The 19,826-nt window shown below is 38.2% G+C and overlaps 1 protein-coding gene across 2 annotated transcripts in view; it reads left to right on the top strand.

The window, feature by feature from the left end:
• The window catches only part of Vom2r46 (vomeronasal 2 receptor, 46), a 39,145-nt gene that overhangs the window by 6,394 nt on the left and 12,925 nt on the right, over nt 1-19,826 (top strand). For both annotated transcript variants that reach the window (NM_001099502.2, XM_087619476.1), the window contains exons 3-4: nt 983-1,852; nt 5,240-5,470. In NM_001099502.2, coding sequence (NP_001092972.2) covers nt 983-1,852; nt 5,240-5,470 — 1,101 coding nt within the window. The remainder of the gene's footprint in view (nt 1-982; nt 1,853-5,239; nt 5,471-19,826) is intronic.

Here is a 19,826-nt window from a genome sequence, read left to right as displayed (position 1 = left end):
ATATCGACACATCCTGATCCATTCCTTTCGCAGGCTTTGAAATTATTCTAGATATTTTTTCCAGTAATTAATGCTTTGAAATTACTTATTCTTTCTTTCTTTATCTCTTTCATACTTTCTCCATCCTTCCAATCCTTCATTCCTAACTCCCATCATTCCTTTCTTTCCTTTTCTTTTGTTATCCTCCAGATAAAACCCAAAGACCAGTTCCTTTTAGACAAATGCTGAATTAATTTCCCACAAGGAAAAATCAAATAAAGTATTTGATTTAGAGAGTTTGAAATGTGAGTGGGAAAAATAGGAAACAAAGTACAGTGAAAAAGAATACAAAGAAAGGCGGGCAACTTGGCACATATCTTCAGGCTGAGTTTCATGTAGCTCATCTAAATTGCAGCGGCTATTGAGTTCTATCTGCCCTAAACTCTAATGAGTATCCATTCTTTCATGTCGCTCAAAACAAGTGTTAGGACCTGCATGCACAGGAGTCCTGATAGCAGGAAAATAAAGACAAATGAAAAAAACAGAACACAGTTAAGAAATCAGAAGCAAGACAAGGAGAGCGCATAGAGACAAAGTCATATGAGTGTGCAGATTAAAACTTGGAATTAGGCCATCATCTCTGCATGTGAGCTGATAAAGCTGAAGAAGAGATTGGATATCTTGACTCAGGGAAGTGAAAAATGTCCAGCACGATGAAGGAAACTGGGAGAGACCTTCCTGAAACTACTGGGGTCCCACCCATGAACACTAGTCATACTAGGGATCATTATCTTAACAATTGGCAGTCCTGAAATCTTTTTGTTGAAGGGCAACCAAAGTGTTGTCAGAATTGTCCCCATCCCCATCCAATAAGTAGAAGATTGAGTAGAAAGTCATTGTCTACACAAGGATGTTCAGCCCCCTCTCAAATATTCTGAAGGTATCATTTTCATTTAATTTTTGGCTCCTGCTTCCCACTAACTGTAAATATTTCCAATTTTAGGTGGGCTATGCTTCTTCCTCCTCAATTCTCAGTGACATTTCTAAATTTCCAAACACTTTTCGCACAATACCCAGTGATAAGTACCAGTCTGAGGCAATTGTGAATCTGATTATACATTTTGGATGGGTCTGGGTAGGTGCTATTGCAACTGATGATGATTATGGTAAACACGGAGTAAAATTATTTAGGGAAAAAATGGAGAGGTCCCACCTCTGTGTTGCTTTCTCTGAAACTATTCCAAAAGTCTACTCCAATGAGAAAATGCAAATAGCTGTTAATGAAGTAAAGAAATCCACTGCCAAAGTCATTGTGCTTTATGCAACTGACATTCATCTCAGCCCCTTTGTGCTGGAAGTGGTTCATCATAACATAACTGACAAGACATGGATAGCCAGTGAAGCCTGGATTACCTCAGCTCTCATTGCAAAGCCTGAGTATTTTCCCTATTTTGGTGGAACCATTGGATTTGCAATCCCGAGAAGTGTTATACCAGGATTAAAAGAATTTCTTTATGATATACACCCTAGCAAGGATCCAAATGATCTCCTGACCATTGAATTCTGGCAAACTGCTTTTAACTGTACCTGGCCCAACAGCAGTGTGTCTTACAATGTGGACCACAGAGTGAATATGACTGGAAAAGAAGACAGATTGTATGCCATGTCTGATCAGCTCTGCACTGGAGAGGAGAAGCTGGAGGATCTGAAAAATACCTATCTGGACACATCTCAGCTGAGAATTACAAACAATGTGAAACAAGCTGTGTATCTTATAGCTTATGCCATGGATCGTTTAAGCAAAGCTGATATAACAGAAGAATATAGGGAAAATGTAGTATGTCCAATTATACCTGACTTTGAGTCAGGGGAGGTATGTTATTTGACCCTATGATGTAGCATGATGTACAATCAAGACTTTACTCCCATGCTTATACCATTGAAATTGCTGACTTGCCTCTGTATGATTTTATACCATCACGACTTGTCTGGATGACTTGATTCTTCAAGTCCACATTTCTTACCAAATTACTAGGTTTGTTTTCAATGATAACAAACCCATCTCACAAAAAATTAATAATGCATTTTACAAAATAATCTGTTGTTCTTCACAAAAATGAAATGTACATTTGTCTAGAGTAAGCATGTGGTAGTGACTCTGGTTTCCTCCTTTGGTCTCTTTTCTGTTTCCAGCATGCATCTTGTAATCTAAGATCACTACTTGGATTCCAAAACATCAGATTCATATTAAGCAAAGAATTTTATGTCCCTCTAGGTTAGGATGCTTCCTAGATATTTTACACAATTTTCCTTACACTCCAGAATTTTGTCTTAAAAATTAGTCTTAAAGGAAAGATTATAGAATGAGGTCTTAATACAATATATCAAGACCCAGACAAAGGATGGATATCAGGGGATAAAAATTATATCTGGTAACCGAGACATCCACATCTACTCTGCCTTCCTTCATCATCTGTCAAACAATTCATGTTGGTAAATATGAGCAATCTTGCCAAGACTGGTCTCATCCATTTTATTCCTGCATGTTTTTGTCCACCCCCCTACACACACACACATATTTACAAAAGAAAGGGACCTTGAGCATCCCTGCTTTGTTCTTGTCAGCCCACAAGAGGCCCACTTAACATCACTAATGTGTTACTTCTTATTCACCTGATCATTACCCTTTTACTCTTATAAAAACTCTGTCAACTTAATAGAGGCCACAATGGCTGGGACCCTTGCATTTCCATTTAACTTTCATTTTCAGGTTTGTCAGCACTGCATTCTGTGCTGGAGGTTCTTAGTCACCCAGGTAACTCTTCATTCTGTGAATCTAAAAAGCTGGTAAGTGTATCAATATACAGTATTTTTTAAAAGAAACCAAAGCAGTACCCAGTATTTACTTATGTTTCAAGATTATCCTACCAACAGAAAAGACTAGAAAAATCTTTTAAATTCTGTTACTTACTTGAAAATTTCTAAATTACACCGTGTTTTTCTCTCCTCCTTATTTTACTTCTCCTGTTCCTTCGCATCATTCTCCTAGTGAGACAAGTTTATCCTGCGTATTTGCATCAGTCTGTGGGACTAGGGCAATGCCCAATACCCACCTGGCATTTCTAAATTCTTGAGAATTATTATGATGTTAGAGAAAGATGTCCAACTACACAAAAAAATCAAGCCAATGAAACTGTAGAAAGGATGATCACGGCAAGGGTCAGACTGTGGAAGTCTTTGACCATTTATTTGCTTGACTATTGATAAGGAGTAGGGAAAATATTTCATGGACTTAGCATAAGTGTTAAATTTTTATGATTTTTGACATGTATCTCATGGGCATTGAGAAGAGACAGGAAAACCGTTAGAAGAAAACAAAAGGCCAGGTGACACAAAGTAGTAGATGGTAACTAAAACACTTCCTTAATATATCCAGTTAGTAAACTTTTTCAGGTTTAATTAATACAGCCTTAATGCCTATTAAAAAGGTCAGGAAAAATAATAATCCTTTTCTTAAAACAAAGGCAAATAATGTTCCATAAATGTATGCCTTGCTGTGGTCACAATATTTAACAGAACCAAAAGACTCCAGATCCCAGTCTTGCTGGTCTATGGAGAGGTTTTGACCACACTAAGTCCTTTTTTTTTTAAGAAATTCAAGTGCAGCAGGTAGGGCAGATGAAGACCAAGGATAAGCCCTGTGTGATGAATTTGTTCATGCTAGGGAAAGCATTCTCTCACTTACCTAATGTTAATGAAGAGAAGAGCAAGTTAGAAAGAGGTTGTTTTCTCATTGAAAAGAAAGAATTCGTCCCAAAGTCTGTTTTTCATTCTATAGATTAAATGTCAGTCCTACGAACTATTGTACCACTCACCAAGGCCATTTCTACATAATGGAAACTAACAATTCAGAAGCATACTCTCAGAAAAATGTCCTGCTAATCTTTTATAACCCACCTAAGGGGGAACTTTTCTGAGAAATAAAGAATTTCCAATTTCCAAAATCAATCAGCTCTTAGCTCTTTGGTGTCCCTTTCAACATTCTTTCTACAAAAGCAACTGTGATGTGACACAACTTTTCCTGTGGAGATGCAACACACACATCTACTCACCCAGATAGGGAGCCCTAAACACACCATAATCAGACACCACCAATGACCAAATCACTCAACCAATGGATTTTATTGGGGTAACCTAAAGGAATATGGGTGAAGAGTTAGGTACAGGAACAGAAATGACTCTAAGACAGGTGCAACACCCAGACCTACCCCTGCATGAATGACAGCTCACAAAACAACTGTTGAACCTCTAGAATAGCTTTCAGGCAGCTCAATGGTGTGTCCTTCCCTAGTTGGGCTAAATAACTTCCAGGTACCTCAGCTGGCTTCTTTTTCTCCCAGCAGATGGACTGACCACAAGGCTGAGAAGGACTTTCAGCTTTCCTTGCTTACTCTGTGAGGAAGCTACCTAATGAATGTGCTCAGTTACATGGCCTTCCTAAAGCTATTTTGAGTTATTTGCCTTATTACATAAAGAGCTTCCCTGAAAAGATGATATGTTTAAATTTGGCAGGAAACTGTGATACAACAACTACATAAACTTATTGAGTTTAATTTTTAGAGTTAATATCCCAGCCTCTCTATTAGACTGAGAGTTACAAAAGAAGGAATTTATTGGGGACCATTGTATTATACATAGGGAAAGTGGAGTAAGGGGAATGAAATTATTCATTGTCATGTCTCTTGTCTCTTGAAACAAAGATATATACTGCAAAACCATAGTATATGCTTATTTTACAAATACATACCATTGTAGTATACATCAATGACATATTAAAATTATCTAGAGACCAAAAGTAAGGAAATATAGTTAAAATTAAGTGTCATATATTGTTTAACTTAATATGTCTAAAATACTACTTATTGTGTTGTAATAATTTAATGTTTTCATGGTAATAAAATAATAATGTGAAATTATTTACAAGATAGATTCCATCCTTTTTAAAACTTTATAACCCAGAATGCATGTTACATGCACAGCATATCTCAATTTATCAAACCATTATTTCTGTTTTGATTATCACCTGTGGATAACGAATATCAGAATTGGTAAAAAAAAAAGCATTAGAAAAAAGAGAATACGATGAATTACATATGAAATCAATCTACTTTCTTCACAAATCTTTTTCTTCTAAGTATTTAAATGCTTACAAATTACTTTTTTTTACACTTTTAACTCTTCTCTTATTCCTCATTATTAGCTATGGAATTACTTTAGGAATATAAAATTTACTACCCATGATGGAAGGAAAATAGAGACTGATTTCTTTGGAGACATAGTACGTGGATATTATGATATTCTCAATTGGCACATGGATAATGCTGGAAATATCGCCTTTGTCAAGGTTGGAGAATACAAATTTACAACTTCAAAATATGAACTTGTTCTTCCAAAGAACTCAACACTATTTTGGAAGACTGAATCTTACAGGGTTAGTTGTTCTGACATGCTTTTGTTTATATATAGAAAGAAAAGTGTAATTTTCAGGCACTAAATAACTTCAAAACATGTAAAACTTTTACCATATTCCAAATCATTTTACTCAATGAAGCATACAGGTCTTCTGTATTGTTCTCTATCTATTTAAAATGTGAAGAATCCATGTTAAATTAAAATACATAGAAAATTTAATATAATTTAGTAGTATTTTGATATTTTGAGAATGTTTCAAAGGAAAATAGTAATTTTATTATCTTTTGAATATCTTCCTAATTTGTACTTTTACTATATTAACATGTATTTATTTAACATATTCGTTACGTTTTATGTGATTTTTTTTACATCCCAACTGCAGTGTCCCTCCGTCCTTCCCCTACCCTAACCCCACCTTGTTTCCACCCCACCCACATCCACTCCTCCTTTCTTTCTCTTCAGAAAAGGTCAAGACTCCCATGGATATCAACTAAGCATGACATATCACAGTACAGTCAATCTAGACACATCCATTTGTATTAAGGCTGGAAAGACAAGATAGTATGAGACAAAGAATCTCAAAAGACAACGAAAGAATTAGACTGACCCTGATCCCACTGTTAGGACTCCCACAAGAAGAGCAAGCTATACAACTCTAACATATATGGAGAGGGCCTAGGGCAGTCCCAGGCAGGCTCCCTGATTGTTAGTTCAGAATGCTGGACTTTTTTTTTTTAATTAACTTGAGTATTTCTTATTTACATTTCGAGTGTTATTCCCTTTCCCGGTTTCTGGGCAAACATCCCCCTAATCCCTCCCCCTTCCCTTCTTTATGGTTGTTCCTCTCCCCATCCTCCCCCCCATTGCCACCCTCCTCCCAACAATCTAGTTCACTGGGGGTTCAGTCTTAGCAGGACCCAGGGCTTCCCCTTCCACTGGTGCTCTTACTAGGATATTCATTGCTTCCTATGAGGTCAGAATCCAGGGTCAGTCCATGTATAGTCTTTAGGTAGTGGCTTACTCCCTGGAAGCTCTGGTTGCTTGGCATTGTTGTTCATATGGGATCTCGAGCCCCTTCGAGCTCTTCCAGTTCTTTCTCTGATTCCTTCAACGGGGGTCCTATTCTCAGTTCAGTGGTTTGCTGCTGGCATTCACCTATGTATTTGCTCTATTCTGGCTGTGTCTCTCTGGAGTGATCTACATCCGGCTCCTGTCTGCCTGCACTTCTTTGCTTCATCCATCTTGTCTAATTGGATGGCTGTATATGTATGGGCCACATGTGGGGCAGGCTCTGAATGGGTGTTCCTTCTGTGTCTGTTTTAATCTTTGCCTCTCTATTCCCTGCCAAGGGTATTCTTGTTCCCCTTTTAAAGAAGGAGTGAAGCATTCACATTTTGATCATCCGACTGGAGTTTCATTTGTTCTAGGCATCTAGGGTAATTCAAGCATTTGGGCTAATAGCCACTTATCAATGAGTGCTTACCATGTGTGTTTTTCTGTGATTGGGTTACCTCACTCAGGATGATATTTTCCAGTTCCAACCATTTGCCTACGAATTTCATAAAGTCATTGTTTTTGATAGCTGAGTAATATTCCATTGTGTAGATGTACCACATTTTCTGTATCCATTCCTCTGTTGAAGGGCATCTGGGTTCTTTCCAGCTTCTGGCTATTATATATAAGGCTGCTATGAACATAGTGGAGCATGTGTCTTTTTTATATGTTGGTGCATCTTTTGGGTATAGGCCCAAGAGAGGTATAGCTGGATCCTCAGGTAGTTCAATGTCCAATTTTCTGAGGAACCTCCAGACTGATTTCCAGAATGATTGTACCAGTCTGCAATCCCACCAACAATGGAGGAGTGTTCCTCTTTCTCCACATCCTCGCCAGCATCGGCTGTCCCCTGAGTTTTTGATCTTAGCCATTCTCACTGGTGTGCAGTGAAATCTCAGGGTTGTTTTGATTTGGATTTCCCTTATGACTAAAGATGTTGAACATTTCTTTAGGTATGTCTCAGCCATTCAGCGTTCCTCAGCTGTGAATTCTTTGTTTAGCTCAGAACCCCATTTTTAATAGGGTTATTTGTCTCCCTGCAGTCTAACTTCTTGAGTTCTTTATATATTTTGGATATAAGGCCTCTATCTGTTGTAGGATTGGTAAAGATCTTTTCAAAATCTGTTGGTTGCCATTTTGTCCTAACCACAATGTCCTTTGCCTTACAGAAGCTTTGCGGTTTTATGAGATCCCATTTGTCAATTCTTGATCTTAGAGCATAAGCCATTGGTATTTTGTTCAGGAAATTTTTTCCAGTGACCATGTGTTCCAGATGCTGCCCTAGTTTTTCTTCTGTTAGTTTGGGTGTATCTGGTTTGATGTGGAGGTCCTTGATCCACTTGGACTTAAGCTTTGTACAGGGTGATAAGCATGGATCGATCTGCATTCTTCTACATGTTGACCCCCAGTTGAACCAGCACCATTTGCTGAAAATGCTATCTTTTTTCCATTGGATGGTTTTGGCTCCTTTGTCAAAAATCAAGTGCCCATAGGTGTGTGGGTTCATTTCTGGGTCTTCAATTCTGTTCCATTGGTCTATCTGTCTGTCTCTGTACAAATAACATGCAGTTTTTATCACTATTGCTCTGTAATACTGCTTGAGTCCAGGGATAGTGATTCCCCCTAAAGTCATTATATTGTTGAGGATAGTTTTAGCTATCCTAGGTTTTTTGTTATTCCAGATGAAATTGCAAATTCTTCTGTCTAACTTTTTGAAGAAATGGATTGGTATTTTGATGGGGATTGCATTGAATCTGTAGATCGCTTTTGGTAAAATGGCCATTTTTACTATATTAATCCTGCCAATCCATGAGCATGGGAGATCTTTCCATCTTTTGAGGTCTTCTTCAATTTCTTTCTTCAGAGTCTTGAAGTTCTTATCATACAGATCGTTTGCTTGCTTGGTTAAAGTCAGACCGAGGTACTTTATATTATTTGGGTCTATTAAGAAGGGTGTCGTTTCCCTAATTTCTTTCTCAGCTTGTTTCTCTTTTGTGTAGAGGAAGGCTACTGATTTATTTGAGTTAATTTTATACCCAGCCACTTGGCTGAAGTTGTTTATCAGCTTTAGTAGTTCTCTGGTGGAACTTTTGGGATCGCTTAAATATACTATCATATCATCTGCAAATAGTGATATTTTGACTTCTTCTTTTCCGATCTGTATCCCCTTGACCTCCTTTTGTTGTCTGATTGCTCTGGCTAGAACTTCAAGAACTATATTGAATAAGTAGGGAGAGAGTGGGCAGCCTTGTCTAGTCCCTGATTTTAGTGGGATTGCTTCAAGTTTCTCTCCATTTAGTTTAATGTTAGCAACTGGTTTGCTGTATATAGCTTTTACTATGTTTAGGTATGGGCCTTGAATTCCTATTCTTTCCAGGACTTTGATCATGAAGGGGTGTTGAATTTTTTCAAATGCTTTCTCAGCATCTAATGAAATGATCATGTGGTTCTGTTCTTTCAGTTTGTTTATATAATGGATGACGTTGATGGTTTTCCGTATATTAAACCATCCCTGCATGCCTGGGATGAAGCCTACTTGATCATGGTGGATGATTGTTTTGATGTGCTCTTGGATTCGGTTTGCCAGAATTTTATTGAGTATTTTTGCATCGATATTCATAAGGGAAAGTGGTCTGAAGTTCTCTTTCTTTGTTGGGTCTTTGTGTGGTTTAGGTATAAGAGTAATTGTGGCTTCATAGAAGGAATTCAGTAGTGCTCCATCTGTTTCAATTTTGTGGAATAGTTTGGATAATATTGGTATGAGGTCTTCTATGAAGGTCTGATAGAATTCTGCACTAAACCCGTCTGGACCTGGGCTCTTTTTGGTTGGGAGACCTTTAATGACTGCTTCTATTTCCTTAGGAGTTATGGGGTTGTTTAACTGGTTTATCTGTTCCTGATTTAACTTCGGTACCTGGTATCTGTCTAGGAAATTGTCCATTTCCTGCAGATTTTCAAGTTTTGTTGAATATAGGCTTTTATAGTAAGATCTGATGATTTTTTGAATTTCCTCTGAATCTGTAGTTATGTCTCCCTTTTCATTTCTGATTTTGTTTATTTGGACACACTCTCTGTGTCCTCTGGTTAGTCTGGCTAAGGGTTTATCTATCTTGTCGATTTTCTCAAAGAACCAACTTTTGGTTCTGTTGATTCTTTCTATGGTCCTTTTTGTTTCTACTTGGTTGATTTCAGCTCTGAGTTTGATTATTTCCTGCCTTCTACTCCTCCTAGGTGTATTTGCTTCTTTTTGTTCTAGAGCTTTTAGGTGTGCTGTCAGGCTGGTGACATATGCTCTTTCCTGTTTCTTTCTGCAGGCACTCAGAGCTATGAGTTTTCCTCTTAGCACAGCTTTCATTGTGACCCATAAGTTTGGGTATGTTGTACCTTCATTTTCATTAAATTCTAAAAAGTCTTTAATTTCTTTCTTTATTTCTTCCTTGACCAGGTTATCGTTGAGTAGAGCATTGTTCAATTTCCACGTATATGTGGGCGTTCTTCCCTTATTGCTATTGAAGACCAAATGCTGGCGTTCTTAAGAGCCCTGGTTACTCAACTTAGTGAGTTTTATGTGTTGTTCTTGACCCCTCTGGCTCCTAGAAGCTTTACCTTTTTCCCTCTTCTGCAGGATTCCCTGAACTCTAACTAATGTTTGGGTTTGGATTTGAGTCTCTGCACTGATTGCCATCAGTTGCTGGATGAAACCACTCTAATTAAAATTGAACTAGGCACCAATCAGAGTATAACAGAATACGCTTATACATCATTTCATTGAACTTTTTTATTGTTTATTTTATTTGTTTGCATTTCAAAGGTTATCCTCTTTTCCTGTTTACCCACAATAAACCCCCTATCCCATAGCCCCACATCCTGTTTCTCTGACGTTGCTCACCTACCCACACATCCACCCACTCCTGCCTCACAACTCTAGAATACCCTCACCTTGGGGCATTTAGCATCCACAGAACCAAGTACCTCACCTCCCATTGATGCCAGATAAGGCCATCCTCTGCTACATATGCAGCTGGAGCCATGAGTCCCTCCATGTGTATTCTTTGATTTGTGTCTTAGTCCCTGGAAGCTCTAGGGTGTACGGCTGCTTGATATTTTTTTAAAGATTTATTCATTTATTATATATAAGTACACTGTAGCTGTCTTCAGATACACCAGAAGAGGGCATCATATCTCATTACAGATGGTTGTGAGCCACCATGTGGTTGCTGGGAATTGAACTCATGACCTCTGGAAGAGCAGTCGGGTGCTCTTAACCGCTGAGCCATCTCTCCAGCCCATGATATTTTTTTTCTTCCTATGTTCTTCACCTCCTTCAACACTTCCCCTAACTCATCCTGTGGCATGCCCCTGCTCAGTCTGCTGGTTGGCTGTAAACATTCACATCTGTATTGGTCAAGATCTAGCAGTGCCTCTCAGTAAACAGCCATACCAGGCTCCTATCAGAATGCACCTGTTGGCACCAGCAATAGTGCCCAGGTTTGGTGAATGCAGGTGGAATAAATCCCTAGGAGAGGGAGTCTCTGAATGGCCTTCCCTTCAGACTCTACTCTACTCTTTGCCCTGCATTTCCCTAAGACAGGAGCAGTTCCAGGCTAATATTTTTGAGATGGGTGGTGGCCCTATCCTTCAAACTGGGGCCATTCCTAACCATTGGATATGGTCTCTGCAGGTTCCTTCGACCCTTTGTTGGGTATTTCAGCTAATGTCATCCCTGTTGGGTCCTGGGAGCCTCTTACTTTCCTGGGATCTGGGACTTTTTAGTTGCTACCCCCAACGTCCCATCCCTCACTACTACATACCTCAATTCAGTTTCCTGACCCTCTATCTTTCTTCCTCCATCCTCTCCTCCCACACCTGAACCTGCCTCTTTTTCCCTCTCCCTCAACTCTCCATCCCAGATCCCTCTCTTACTCTACCTCCTGTGATTACTTTGTTCCCCCTTCTAAGTATGACTGAAGCATCTACACTTTGGTCTTCCTTTTTCTTCAGCTTCATATGGTCTATGATTTGTATCATAGTTGTTCAGAGCATTTTATCTAATATCTAATTATCAGTGAATACATACAATGTGTGTTCTTTTATGACTAGGTTACCTAATTCAGAATGATATTTTCTCGTTGCATCCATTTGCCTGCAAATATCATAAATTCATTGTTTTTAACAGCTGAGTAGCACTACATTGTATAAATGTACCACATTTTCTGTATCCATTCTTTTGTTGAGGAACACCTGGGTGCTTTCCAGCTTCTGGCTATTAAAAATAAGGCTGCTGGGGTTGGGAATTTAGCTCAGTGGTAGAGCACTTGCCTAGCAAGCACAAGGCCCTGGGTTCGGTTCCCAGCTCCGAAAAAAAAAATAAGGCTGCTATGAACATAGTGGAGTAGGTGCCCTTGTTATGTGTTGGAGTGTCTTTTGGGTATATGCCCAGGAGTAGTATAGCTGCATCCTCGGATAGTACTATCCGATTTTCTGAGGAACTGCCAGACTGGTTTCCAGAATCATCGAACCATGTTTCAATCCCACCAGCAGTCGAGGAGTGATCCTTGCCAGCATCTTCTCTAACCTGAGGTTTTTATCTAAGCCATGTGAGATACACTTTCATGGTCATTTTGAATTGCCCTTCCCTGATGACTAAGAATGTTGAACATTTCTTTAGGTGCTTCTCAGTCACTTGAGATTACTCAGGTGAGAATATTTTGTTTAGCTCTGTACTCCATTCTTAATATGGCTGTTTGGTTTTCCAGAGACTAGATTCTTTATTTTTTTGGATATATTATATATTTAGCCCTTTATCAGACATATTGTTGCTAAAGATCTTTTCCCAATCTGTAGGCTGAAGTTTGTTCTATTGACAGTGTCCTTTGCCTTACAGAAGCTTTGCAGTTTTAGGCAATCCCATTTGTCTATAGTTTATCTTAGAGCCTGAGCAATTAGTGTTCTGTTCAGAAATTTTCCCCTGGGCCAATGTGTTTGAGGACCTTTCCAGCTTTCTCTTCAATTAATTTCAGAGTATCTGGTTTTATGTGGAGATCCTTGATCCACTTAGATTTGAGCTTTGTATAATGAAATAAGAATAGACAAATTTCCATTCTTCTACATTTTTTCCACTAGATGGTTTTGGCTTATTTGTCAAAGGTCATGTGTCCTTAGGTGTGTGAGTTAATTCTGGGTCTTCAGATCTATTCCATGGATCTACCTGAGTATCTTATACCAATACCATGTGGTTTTTATCAATACTCTTCTGTAGTACAGCTTGATGTCAGGGATAGTGTTACTCCCAGAAGTCCTCATATTGTTGAGAATAGTTTTCACTAATCTAGGTTTTTTTCTTGCTGCAGATGAATTTGAGAAGTCTTCTTTCAGTCTCTCTGTATAAATGAGTTGGTATTTTGATGGGGATTGCATTGAATCAGTAGATTGCCCTTGGTAAAATGACCATTTTTACTATGTTAATCCTGCCAATCCATGATCATGGGAAATCTTTCCATTTTCAGAGGTTTTCTTTGATTTCATTCTTCAGAGACATGAAGTTCTTGTTGTATAGGTCTTTCACTTCCTTGGTTAGAGTCACACCAAGACATTTTATATTATTTGGGACTAGTGTGAAGGGTATCTTTCCTCTAATTTCTTTCAGCCCGTTTATCCTTTGAGTATTGGAAGGCTGCTGATTTCTTTGTGTGAAGTTCATCCAGCCACTTTGCTGAAGTTGGTTATCAGCTGTAGGAGTTCATTGATGGAATTTGGGAATCATATAAGTACATTATCATTTCATCTGTAAATAGTCATATCTTGACTCTTTCCATACCAATTGTATCCCTTTCACCTCCTTTCATTGTCTAATTGCCCTGGCTAGAACTTTGGAGTAGTATAAGCATTTGACAAAACATGTTAAACTTCTTGAAAAGTCAGAAACTCAAGGCCCATTCCTAAACATTATAAAAGCAATAAACAGCAAACCAAAAGCCAGCATTTAACAAAATGGAGAGAAAATTGAAGCAATCCTTCTGAAATCAAGGACTAGACAAGGCTGCCCACTCTTTCCCTTCCTATTCAATATACTACTTGAAGTTCTACTCAGAGCACTTAGACAACAAAAGGATGTCAAAGACATATAAATGAGAAAGGAAGAAATCAAGACATTTGGGTGGTCAGATGGCAGTCTTTTTGGTTCTACTGTAGGTTCTATTCTATTCTCTGGGATATCCACCCTCTAGGTCCTGGCATTTCAGGCAGTATCATGTGTGGGATTCCATTGGGGTATGTCTCTCAGTCGGCACCAGCATTTGGTGGCCACTCTCACTATTTCTGGGCAGCCTTTAATACAGAACATCTTATCGGTAGGACAAATTGTAGGTTGAAGATTATGTATCTAGATTGGTGTCCAAATAACTTCATTAATAGCCTCTCTTGATTAAAGGAGGTTGCCAGTTAAGGCTTCACAATCCCAATGTCTAGAAGTTTTGATTATGGTCACCCTGTTAGATTTCAAGAGGTTTCCATTGCACTGGGTGTCTAGCTTTTTTCCCAAAATAGCACACAATTTAACTTGTTTGTTGCTGTACCCTTTCCCTCCATCCTCACCCAACCTAAACCATCCTGTTCCAATTCCCCGCTCTCCACCACACATCAGGGGTCTTTTCTATTTTTTCTTCCCAAGGAGATTCATAGAGACCCCTTTGAACTATCCTTATGTAGCCCTGTGTTTTTGGATTGAAGCGTGGTTATCATTTACTTTAAACTAACATTCACTAATAAGTGAGTACATACGATCAGTGTCTTTTTGGCTTGGTTTATCACACTCAGGATGATTATTTTGAGCTCTACCCATTGGCCAATTTTAATGTCATTGTATTTTTTATTAAATTGTTTTGTATATTTACATTCCAAATTTTGCCCCCTTTTGTGGTCTGCTCTCCCTGAGTTCTTCACCCAATCTCCCATCCATTTTGCTTCTGAAAGAGTTTGCCTCACCCATGCAGCAACCCCTATTTCATACCTGCAAGGAACCTCCTTTCCTGGGACATCAAGTTTCTACAGGATTAAGTGTATGCTCCCTCATTCAGGCCAGACTAGGCAGTCTTCAGCTACAAATGTGCCATAGTTGATCAATACTCACATTGAGTAGAATTACCCCATTTTCCTAATACATTCTTTGGCTGAGGAACATGTATGTTGTTTGCTGTTTCTGGTTATTTTGAATAGAGCTACTATAAACATATTTAAGCAATGTCCTAGGGTTAGAGAGAATGACAGCATTTTTTACCATATTCATCCTACTGATCAATGAATATGGCCTAACATTCCATCTTCTGATACCTTCTTGTATTGCTTTTTACACACACTTCAAATTCTTGTCATATATGTCTTTCCCTTGCTTACTTAGAGTTCATGAAAACTCAGCTGTGAATTCTTTGTTTAGCTTTGAACCCCATTTTTACTAGGTTTTTTTTGTTTGTTTGTTTTTTTAGTTGTTTTTTTTTTGTTTTGTCTCCCTGAAGTCTAACTTCGTGAGTTCTTTGTATATTTGGACATAAGCCCTCTATCTGTTGTAGGATTGGAAAAGATCTTTTCCCAATCTGTTGGTTGCCATTTCTCCTAACAACAGTGTCCTGTGCCATACAGAAGCTTTGTAGTTTTATGATATTCCATTTGTTGATTCTTGATCTTAGAATATAAGCCATCTATATGCTTCACCACTTTTTCTTCTATTAGTTTCAGTGTATCTGGTTTGATGTGAAGGTCCTTGATCTACTGGGACTTTAGCTTTGTACAGGGTGATAAGCATGGATCGATCTGCATTCTTCTACATGTTGACCTCCAGTTGAACCAGCACCATTTGCTGAAAATGCTATCTTTTTTCCATTGGATGGTTTTGGCTCCTTTGTCAAAAATCAAGTAACCATAGGTGTGTGTTTCTGTTTCTTCAATTCTGTTCCATTGGTCTATCTGTCTGTCTCTGTACCAATACCATACAGTTTTTATCACTATTGCTCTGTAATACTGCTTGAGTTCAGGGATAGTGATTCCCCCGGAAGTCCTTTAATTGATGAGGATACTTTTAGCTATCCTGGGTTTTTTATTATTTGAGAAGAATTTACAAATTGTTCTGTCTAATTCTAAGAAGAATTGGATTGGAATTTTGATGGGGATTTCATTGAATCTGTAGATCGCTTTTGGTAAAATGGCCATTTTTAATATATTAATCCTGCCAATCCATGAGCATGGGAGATTTTCCATCTTCTGAGATCTTCAATTTCTTTCTTCATAGGCTGGAAGTTCTTGTCATACAGATCTTTCACTTGCTTGGTTAAAGTCATACCGAGGTAGTTTATATTATTGGGGACTATTAGGAAGGGTGTCATTTCCCTAATCTCTTTCTAGGCTTTTGTCTCTTTTGTGTACAGGAAGGCAAAGGATTTATTTGAGTTAATTTTATACACAGCCACATTGTTGAAGATGTTTATCGGGTTTAGTAGTTCTCTAGTGGAACTTTTGGGATCACTTAAATATACTATCATATCATCTGCAAATAGTGATATTTTGACTTTTTATTTTCCAATCTGTATCCCTTTGTTCTCCTTTTGTTGTCTGATTGCTCTGCTTAGAACTTCGAGAACTATATTGAATAAGTAGGGAGAGAGTGGGGAGCCTTGTCTAGTCCCTGATTTTAGTGGGATTGCTTCAAGTTTCTCTTCATTTAGTTTAAATTAACTACTGGTTTGCTGTATATGGCTTTTACTATGTTTAGTTATAGGCCTTGAATTCCTGTCTTTCCAGGACTTTTATAATGAAGGGGTGCTGAATTTTGTCAAATGCTTTCTCAGGATCTAATGAAATGATCATGTGGTTTTTATCATTCAATTTGTTTATATAGAGGACTACATTGATGGTTTTCTGTATATTAAAACATCCCCTCATACCTGGGATGAAGACTACTTGATCATGACGGATGATTGTTTTGATGTGTTCTTGGATTCAGTTTGCAAGAATTTTATTGAGTATCTTTGCATTGATATTCAGAAGGGAAATTGGTCTGAAGTTCTCTTTCTTTGTTGGGTCTTTGTGTGGTTTAGGTATAAGAGTAATTGTGGCTTCATAGAAAGAATTCAGTAGCGCGCCATCTGTTTCATTTTGTGGAATGGTTTGGATAGCATTGCTATAAGGTCTTCTATGAAGGTCTGAAAGAATTCTGCACTGAACCCATCTGGACCTAGGAACTTTTTGATTGGAAGACTTTTAATGACTGCTTCTATTTCTTTTGGAATTATGGAGTTGTTTAGATTGGTTCCTGATTTAAGTATGGTACCTGGTATCTGTCTAGGAAATTGTCCATTTCCTCCAGATTTACAAGTTTTGCTGAATATAAGCTTTTGTAGGACGATTTGATGATTTTTTGAATTTCCTCTGATTCTGTTGTTATGTCTCCCTTTTCATTTCTGATTTTGTTTATTTGGACACACTCTCTGTGTCCTCTAGTTAGTCTGGCTAAGGATTTATCTATCTTGTTGATTTTCTCAAAGAACCAGCTTTGTTTCTGTTGATTTTTTGTAGTCCTTTTTGGGTCTATTTGTTTGATTTCAGCTCTTAGTTTGATTATTTCCTGCCTTCTACTCCTCCTGGGTGTATTTACTTCTTTTTTTTCTAGAGCTTTTAGGTGTGCTGTCAAGCTGCTGATATATGCTCTCTCCTGTTTCTTTCTGCAGACACTGCGAGCTATGAGATTTCTTCAGCACAGCTTTCATTGTGCCCCATAAGTTTGGGTATGTTGCAACCTCATTTTCATTAAATTCTAAGAAGTCTTTAATTTCTTTCTTTATTTCTTCCTTGACCAGGTTATCGTTGAGTAGAGCATTGTTCAATTTCCACGTATATGTGGGCATTCTTCCCTTGTTGTTATTGAAGACCAGTTTTAAGCCGTGGTGGTCTGATAGCACGCATGGGATTATTTCTATCTTTCTGTACCTGTTGAGGCCCATTTTTTGACCAATTGTATGGTCAATTTTGGAGAAAGTACCATGAGGAGCCGAGAAGAAGGTTCTGTTGATTCTTTGTATAGTCCTTTTTGTTTCTACTTGGTTGATTTCAGCTCTTAGTTTGATTATTTCTTGCCTTCTACTCCTCCTGGGTGTATTTGCTTCTTTTTGTTCTAGAGCTTTTAGGTGTGCTGTCAAGCTGCTGATATATGCTCTCTCCTGTTTCTTTCTGTAGGCACTCAGAACTATGGGTTTTCCTCTTAGCTCAGCTTTCATTGTGTTCCATAAGTTTGGGTATGTTGTACCTTTATTTTCATTAAATTCTAAGAAGTAATTAATTTCTTTCCTTATTTCTTCCTTGACCAGGTTATCATTGAGTAGAGCATTGTTCAACTTCTATGTATATGTGGGCATTCTTTCCTTATTGTTATTGAAGACCAGGTTTAGCTCTTGAAGGTATGATAGGACACATGGGATTATTGCTTTATTTTTGTACCTGTTGAGGCCTATTTTATGACCAATTATCTGGTCACTTTTGGAGAAAGTACCATGAGGTGCTGAGAAGAAAGTATATCCTTTTGTTTTAGGATAGAATGTTTTAAAATATCTGTTAAATCCATTTGGTTCATGACTTCTCTTAGTCTGTCTATGTCTCTGTTTAATTTCTGTTTGCATGATCTGTCTATTGATGAGAGTGGGAGCTGAAATCTCCTTATTGTGTGAGGTGCAATGTGTGCTTTGAACTTTAGTAAGGTTTCTTTTATGTATGTAGGTGCCTTTGTATTTGGAGCATAGATATTTAGGATTGAGAGTTTGTCTAGGTGGATTTTTCCCTTAGTGAATATGAAGTGTCCTTCTTACCTTTTTTGATGATTTTTGGTCGAAAATCGATTTTATTCCATATTAGACTGCCTGCTCTAGCTTGCTTCTTCAGACCATTGGCTTGGAAAGTTGTTTTCTTGCCTTTCACTCTGAGGTAGGGTTTGTTTTTTGTCTCTGAGGTGTGTTTCCTGTAGGCTTTACAATTTATTAATTTATTAGGCTTTTCAGGGCTGGATTTGTGGTAAAATATTGTGTAAATTTGGTTTTGTCATGGAATATATTGATTTCTCCATCTATATTAATTGAGAATTTTGCTGGATATAGTAACCTGGCCTGGCATTTGTGTGTTCTTAGGGTCTGTATGACATCTGTCCAGGACCTTCTGGCTTTCATAGTCTCTGGTGAGAAGGCTCATGTATTTCTGATAGGTCTGCCTTTATATGTTACTTGACCTTTTTCCCTTACTGCTTTTAATATTCTTTCTTTATTTTGTGCATTTGGTGTTTTGACTATTATGTGATGGGAGGATTTTCTTTTCTGGTCCAATCTATTTGGAGTTCTGTAGGCTCCTTGTATGTTTATGGGCACCTCTTTCTTTAGGTTAGGGAAGTTTTCTTCTATGATTTTGTTGAAGATATTTACTGGTCCTTTGAGCTGGGAGTCTTCACTCTCTTCTATACCTATTATCCTTAGGTTTGATCTTCTCATTGAGTCCTGGATTTCCTGTATGTTTTGTACCAGTAGCTTTTTCTGTTTTACATTATTTTTTTACCATTGTGTCGATTATTTCTATGGAATCTTCTGCTCCTAAAATTCTCTCTTCTATGTCTTGTATTCTGTTGGTGATGCTTGAATCTACGGTTCCTTGTCTCTTCCTTTGGTTTTCTATATCCAGGGTTGTTTCCCTGTGTCCTTTCTTTATTGCTTCTATTTCCATTTTTAATTCCTTCACCTGCTTGATTGTGTTTTCCTGGAATTCTTTTAGGGATTTTTGTGATTCCTCTCTAGAGGCTTCTACTTGCTTATTTATGTTTTCCTCCGTTTCTCTAAGGGAGTTCTTCATGTCTTTCTTGAAGTCCTCCAGCATCATGATCAAATATGATTTTAAATCTAGATCTTGCTTTTCTGGTGTGTTTGGATATTCAGTGTTTGCTTTGATGGGAGAATTGGGCTCTGATGATGCCATGCAGTCTTTGTTTCTGTTGCTTGGGTTCCTGTGCTTGCCTCTTGCCATCAAGTTGTCTCTGGTGTTACCTTGTTTTGCTATTTCTGACAGTGGCTTGACCATCCTATATTTCTGTGTGTCAGTAGTGCTGTAGACCTGTTTTCCTGTTTTCTCTCAGCCTGTTATGGGAACGAAGTGTTCTAGATTCAGGTGTGTAGTCATTCCTCTCTACTGGTTTTCAGCTGTTCCCATGGACGTGTGTCCTGAGTCCACCAGGCAGTTCACTTGGAGCAGAAAAGTTGGTCTTACCTCTGGTCTCAGGCCTGAAGTCACTCCTCGTGTTTGGGTTT

This window comes from Rattus norvegicus, chromosome 2, assembly GCF_021556685.1.
Source record: "Rattus norvegicus strain SHRSP/BbbUtx chromosome 2, alternate assembly SHRSP_T2T, whole genome shotgun sequence".
Lineage (NCBI taxonomy): Eukaryota > Metazoa > Chordata > Mammalia > Rodentia > Muridae > Rattus > Rattus norvegicus.
The sequence above is the reverse complement of the archived record's forward strand: the minus strand, read 5'-3'. Positions and strand labels throughout refer to the sequence as shown.